The sequence below is a fragment of the Cuculus canorus genome, chromosome 2 (genome assembly GCF_017976375.1).
Source record: "Cuculus canorus isolate bCucCan1 chromosome 2, bCucCan1.pri, whole genome shotgun sequence".
NCBI classification, from domain to species: Eukaryota; Metazoa; Chordata; class Aves; order Cuculiformes; family Cuculidae; genus Cuculus; species Cuculus canorus.
In genome coordinates, this window is record NC_071402.1 from 120,653,688 (window position 1) to 120,660,380 (window position 6,693).

Below are 6,693 nucleotides of genomic sequence, written 5' to 3' on the forward strand. Positions count from 1 at the left end.
AAGGACAAATTAGGGTTCTAATATTATTTACACCAACCTTCAGACGGAGCCTGCAATCTGACATACTTGCATACTATCACAGCTTCTGGGTAGATTTGCAAAGTGCAGACTGCAGTCCCTGCATCTTGATCACCCAGACTTAGTTATCTATGGAGCAAGCCACAGTGCCTTTCTGAGCTGTACTGTGAGGGGAAAGCACGTGGACTTCATCCTGACACAGAGCCAGGACAGATACAGGACAGACACGTCCAATCCAAGAGCTGAAACCTCTTGTAATACTCAGGTACTCATTATTGTCACTAAACCAATATTGGCCCAGCTAGAGATTTCCAAGCTCACCAGTTGTCTTCCAAACAGCACAAAAATCTTACAATCAGTCCAGACTTCTATTGTAGTCATGCGTCTCACCCCATCCCACCTTTCATTAATTGTGATCCTTGGGACAGGTACTGAAAGCGGGCTCTGGACCTGTCCAGCTAACCCTTGTGTTAATGCCTCCCTGCAGATTAACAGTAGCAAAATCCTCAAAAAAAAAAAAAGTGTCACATGCATTTGTGGGTAACAGCACTAAAAAGACTAACTTAAATAGTTATTTATAAACAGAATTCCGGTCGCTGCTATCACCACTATCGAAAGGCCTCAAACCTCAGCCACAGTAAGAGGATAGGAACAGAGTTCTGCTTTGGCAGCTCCAGCCAACACAGACCAGACCAAAAGCAACTTTCCTCTTGAATGAACAAGCACAACTAAAGATGTTAAACTACTACTGTCTCCTCTCCAAATACAAACAGGCTCAGGCCACCGTGCAATGAACTGAATCAACCTGCTAGATGCTTTAAACAAATAGTACAAGTTTCTAAAACATACTTAAAAGCAAGATGCTCTATAAAGGACAACAGAATATCCTTGCTTGCTGTTTCACCAGCTAACACATGTGCTCCTGTAGGGCAACCACTGAGCGACAAATTCACGCTTCTCTTCCACCATAAGCTACTGTTCACGACGGAACTCTGAGCTAAAAACCTGGTGGCATTTTACTATTCTCTGTTTCCTTGGCAGGACTCCTATTCATATAAGATTAATGCAGTCAGGCATTAGATTTATAAACCAGAAAAAACAAACAAGGAGAAAGTTTTCAAACTCTCCTTTATACGCCAGTTTCAGAAACATACACACAAAGCAGTAAAACAGATTGAAATGCAATTGATAAAAAAAAAAAAAAAAGCCAACACCACCAAAAAAAATGAAAGACCCCCCCCAAAGAAACAGAAAACTTGTATCAAAACACATATAATCTCTGAAGGCCCCCCTCACCTGGAAACTACTTAATGTCATCCAAGCATTCACAAAACTACTGTCAGCCACCTAAACAACTATTCCTCTGCTCTGTCCAGAGCCTCTGAGGACACTTATAAGACGCACAAGAACACTTCAGCCCCTCAGCTTCCCCCACTCTCCTCAGAAAAGGAATTGACACCAACCTGCAGTTGGGAGGTGGATCTAGGGTGATGTCAGCCAACTCCTTCTGAATCCTGTGGCAATAAAAGTGAGAAGGAACAAAGGTAAGTCACTGTGTGGGATAGCAGTTAACACATACGCCTTACAGACATGCTGTCACCACAAGTTTGCAACAGTACTAAAGAGAGAGGCACTCTCAGCTGCAGCCTCCCACCAGTCCAAACACACTAAGCAGTGTGTCACAGAGATGGACAGAAAAGCAGACGGGCACCGTGTGCTGAATCCAGACAGGTGCACTGTTGTATGCTCCCATAAAGATGCCAACCACACAGGGGCAGTGGAAAAGACTGCTTTACTCTGCCAGTCAGCCTGCAAATGAGGGGAACCCTCTGCAAACGTGATGCACCAAGTGCTAGGAGGAGACTGCAGTATGAAAAGGAATTGTGTCTTGCTGAATTGAAAGAAACAGTCATTGCCAAGTTGGCTCCCCCCCTCTCTCCCCCTCAGCTTCCTATCATCATCCTGAGAAAAAACACCAGCCCCAGGGGAGTGAATAACTGCGCAGTTCCCAAGGACACTTAAAAGAAAGGTGAATATCTATTACCGAGGCGCCTGCACATTCCTGCCACCTTCAAATCTCCCCTCTCTTCACCCTCAAGAGCCACATAACACCCCTACATCCACTCCCCCAGGACTCCACACGCTCCTTCTCTTCACCACGTTCAGACAACACCCTGTCCCTCCCTGCCCAGACTATTCCGGGCTTACACTGCTTTTGCCACAAAACACCCAACCAGCTATCAACCCTTTCCCTGGAGTCCCATTACTGACACTCAGGCTTCCCCTCCAGATTTTCTCACCCAGCACTCAGTTTGCCTCTCCTTTAAACTCAGCCAGCATCTTCTGCCTCTCTTCCACTTGTCATACATGAGAACCACTGCCTTTTCATATTAGGCACTTTACAATCTTCCTTTTAAAATAGGTAAGGGCATGATCTTTAAACACTGCTTGCCACTATATATGTCAGTTTGCCATGGAAACCTGCTGAGTAGAAATCTGCAATAACCAAACTGCCTAAATTCTGCAAAGCCACAGAGAACTTAGTTGGGATGACAGGGCATTTGCATGAAACCCCAGTCACAATTTTGACACCTACAGATACAACCTCTCTGTGTTGCTTGGCAAAACTGTTCAGGGAGGTGGTTTATTGGTCTTACTAAAGTACTGCAAGTTTGCTTGAAAACTTGCATTTATCTGCTTTGCCCCCTGGAGCAGCATGATGCTGAATTCAGGTGAAACACAGAATAAATGAGAAAGGGTAACAATTTATTTTTTTTTAAACTGAGTGGCTCCAACAGTTCTTCCAGGTGAAGAAAACTGACTGATGTAGCAGTTCTGGAATTACTATTCTGAGCACGCATCTCTCCCCCATGTAGACTTTACTCTGGAATAAAAAATATTTCATTCTCAAAAAAACCCAGCCCACTCCGTGCTGTTTGCAAAAGCTATTTTTGAGCACAATGGCCACAAGTGGACCTGCTGTGGATTAGTTATTCTAGTCAACATCCAACCATACACAGAAAATTTAATATAAGTGATGAGCAGACAGAAAACCAGTAATATATTTGGTGGAAAAGATTTGGGGCTATATTATACCACAGGCACTGGAGTGCACTTCCCCAGCATAAGCAAACCCAAACCCCTTCACAAACTTTAATTAATCCTCAAAGCAGTCCTGGAAAGAAAAAGCCACTCTAGATAAATCCCAACCTACAAAGAGGGAAACCGAAGTTGAAATGCAATGCTTTACTCAGGACCACACAGCTTCCAGTAGCAGAGAAGGAATTAAGGTCCTACATGCCAGTCCTACACCATCCCTACACCTGATGCTAATAAGGAAAAAGGAAAAGCCAGCAGAAATAATCGAGGGACAGAAAAACAGCCTGGAGGAAGAAAAGACAGGAAAATATTTGGAATGGGACAGAAGAAGAAGTAGGAATAGAGATCAGAGAGCAGTGAAGTTAGGCAGACACTCGCTGCACTCAGACGCTGAAAAGTGAGACAATGGCAGCTTCGCCTGGAAAGGCTGAACATAAGGGCTAGAGATGAGGAATGGGAGCAGCAAGGGAGCAGTAAATGAGGAAGGAGAGAAGATGCAGCGAATCAGTGAGAAAACTGACTGCAGCCTCACCTCTTGGCACTGGTAGATAACAGCTTAGAGTTTTTACTCATGCTGACTTTGCTTTCCTTCTTCTTAGGCGTGCTTGTTTCTTTCTCTGTCTGTTGGTTGGAGGATGAAGATGAGGAGGAGCTGGTGCTGGCCCTCGAATCGTCATCCGACATAGCGACCCCCCCACCACACACCCCAACCTGGAGAGGAGACACCACGGGGTGTGGAGAACAAACAGTGAACACACGCGCACACACACACACAGAAAGGCCACTGACAATCTCTCTCTGTGTTTGGGTCATGCTCCTTTTAAAGGGTCTTCCTCTCCTCTTCAGGCCCTACAGCAGAAGCAGTAGCTTCCTCTGCACTAGTAACACGGAGGAGCCAGGGGAAAAGGGACTTTTAAAGCTTCCTCTCAGAAATCAAGTGTGAAAGAAGAGGAGAAGAGACTGGAACAAGGCCGACTACGATCATCAGGGAAGCTCAAAGCAATTCCTTCTAATCTTCCCGAAACTGCACACACAAGAGGAGCCATCACCACCCACCACTATCCAGCCTAGGGGTGCAGGAGATAAAAATGGAACAGCTCTGGTCCCTTGGGTTCCCGGGAGGCACGTGGGGAGGCGGGAAGGGATAGGGCTGGGGGGGTGACCCCTTGCCAGCACTAAGATGGAAGTGGGGCATCACTAGCAACAGGGAGGGGGGAGACTCTGAAGGAGGATCTGCGACCTGTGGTGGGGAAACCGCCTGCCTGCCGGATAACCCCTGCCTGCTGGATCGGGTGTGGGGAGCCGGGGGGGGGGGGGGGGAAGGGAAGGGGGGGAAAGGGGGCAAAGAAGAGGGGGAGCGAAGTGGAACAGCTACGAGAGGAACGGGGTGCCTGAACGGGACCCACCGAGGGGAGGGGATCAGAGGGTCTGTGCTGCTGCGTTTCGGGGGGAGCAGAGGCAAAGAAAGGCCAGGCCTACCAGGGGCGAGAGCGGAGCCAAGGGGGGGCCGCCCCTCGAGGGCACAGGGGTGTCACAGGGCGAGGGCACCGGGGCAGGTGGGGCGGCAGCGGGGCGGCACAGGGGTGTCCCCCCTCCCGCGGCCGCCGGGGACGCCCCGCTGCCCGCCCCCATCCCCGGGGCTCGGGGGGGCCGGCGCTGCCCCTCGCCCCCTGCGCCCCGCGGCGGGGCTGCCCCGTCCCCCTACCTCTCCCTTTGTGTCTGGCTGCTCCTCCTCGGTGCGGCTGGGCCTGGCCACTCGTGTCTCTCTCGCTGGGAGAGAAGCGGAAGTGCTGCAACAGCAACTATTAAACAGGCAATGGCTTCCCCGGCTGCCTCCCCCACCGCCGAGCGGGGATGGGGGGGAGCGGCCGCCGGGCTGGGGGTGTCCCGGCACACACCGACCCCCTGTCCTCGGGGTGGGTGGGGGGGGTGTCCCCGGCGGGGACTGGGGGAGCAAAAAGGGGCGCTTGGAGGGGCGCAGGAGTTGTTGATGGAGACCCTCTGAAAAGTCATCTGCAGGGGCGTCCGGGGGGAAAAGGGTAAAAGCCCTCCCCGGCTCCGCTTCTGTCAGAGACCTCGCGGGGACGCGGCCGGGGCAGGTGGATGGGAGAGGGGGCGACGCTCCGGGGCTGCTTTTCTAAGGCTGAGAGGGGGTTATTAGGCTTGCAAGGGGGGCTGCTTGCCTCCCTCCTATTCTTAAAGCTGTTTCGACCCCAAGGCTTCCCCCCTGCCTCACCTGCTTTGTCCCTCCAGCAGCAGCAACAACTTCTCACCTGTCTCACCTGGAAAGCGATAAGGGGGGAAAAGAGGGGGGAGCCCAGCCCAAAGCCTTCCCCCCCCAAGCAACCCAAAAGGGTTTCCCCGGCAGCGTTCCCGTTTCTCACCTGTTTCAGCCCTAAAGCAGCAGCTGTGTCCTCCCTCCCCTCCCCGGTTCAGCCCTGAACCAGCAGCAGGAGCAGCCGCTTTCGCACTCGCCTTCGCCCGGAGTTCAGGATTCCATTGTCCCCCACACTGCACTTGGTGACATCACTGACACACAAAGAAGGGGCACTTCGTGATGTCATCAACGCATGCTGGGAGAGAAAACAAAATCCTGGGCTTGGCAGCGACGGCACGAAAATATTCCCCCTTCAATTTTCCAAAGATAAAAGTATTACGGAATTTTTTTCCTCTTTTTTTTTTTTCTTTTTTTTTTTTTTTTTTTTTTTTTTCTTGAAGTCCCCAGATGGAGAGCCCGTCTGCAGGAAAGGCACAGCAGCGTTCACCCGTCTGGGCTGCTAGCGTGTTGCATTTGCGAGGCGTTTGACTCTTCTACCCAAAATCTTTCCTGCCCATCTCTGGCTCCCCCGTCCGCCCAGCGGGGAGGTGGCCGGAGCGCCCCGCCGCCCCCAGCCCACGCCTGGGCACGGCAAGCAGCTCCCTGGGCTCCCTGCTCCTCCGACAGGCGTCGGACCCGCTCGCCAAGGGACAATAGGGACCAGCATTCCCACCGACCTCACGGGGGGCAAACTCGGCTCAGTGCCGCTGGTTTCCACAGCCTATCCAGAAGGGATCGCTTATGGAATTAGTTGGCACCTTCAGTGACCAAAAATGATGCCCCGTCCCTGGAGGTGTTCAAGACCAGGCTGGATGAGGCTATGAGCAACCTGACCTAGTGGAAGGCGCCCCTGCCCGTGGCACGGGGAGGTGGAAACTGGACGACCTTTGTGGTCCCTTCCAACCCAAACTATTCTGATTCTATGAAAACACAATGACTGTCACCGCGGCGCATGGCGATAATGAATAGGAGTTTTGTGTTTTCACCCTTCCTCCCGCGGGAGGACCCGCACGGGGGAAACATCCCAGGGGTTGGACATCTCAGCCTCGTAGCGACCGGGCGTGGCCAAGGCAGGTTCCCCCTCTTCAAGCCCAGCTTTTCCGTCTCCCGTTCCCGGGAGCCTCGCCGAGCCTCCGGGACGAGGAGCCCTGCCCTCGGGCTCCCGTGGGACCCGGCTCTCTGCCCACCGGTGAACCTCGCCAGGAGGACCCGGTCCCTTAGCAAGGGTGCAGACCAGAATCCGAGCCCTTGGCTGTGGT

The 6,693-nt window shown here is 52.0% G+C and overlaps 1 protein-coding gene across 5 annotated transcripts in view; it reads right to left on the bottom strand.

The window, feature by feature from the left end:
- Positions 1-5,642, bottom strand: part of UBE2E1 (ubiquitin conjugating enzyme E2 E1) — a 45,579-nt gene extending 39,937 nt beyond the window's left edge. The window contains exons 1-4 of one of the 5 annotated variants that reach the window (XM_054057613.1): positions 5,502-5,642; positions 4,823-4,907; positions 3,650-3,828; positions 1,482-1,532 (exon numbers count right to left, since the gene is read on the bottom strand). In XM_054057613.1, coding sequence (XP_053913588.1) covers positions 1,482-1,532; positions 3,650-3,801 — 203 coding nt within the window. In that variant the 5' untranslated portion in view covers positions 3,802-3,828; positions 4,823-4,907; positions 5,502-5,642. Of the gene's footprint in view, positions 1-1,481; positions 1,533-3,649; positions 3,829-4,596; positions 4,765-4,822; positions 4,910-5,501 lie in introns of those variants that run through there. The other 4 variants (XM_054057617.1, XM_054057615.1, XM_054057612.1 and 1 more) reach the window with 4 other exon arrangements.
- Between the last annotated feature and the right edge of the window lie 1,051 nt (positions 5,643-6,693).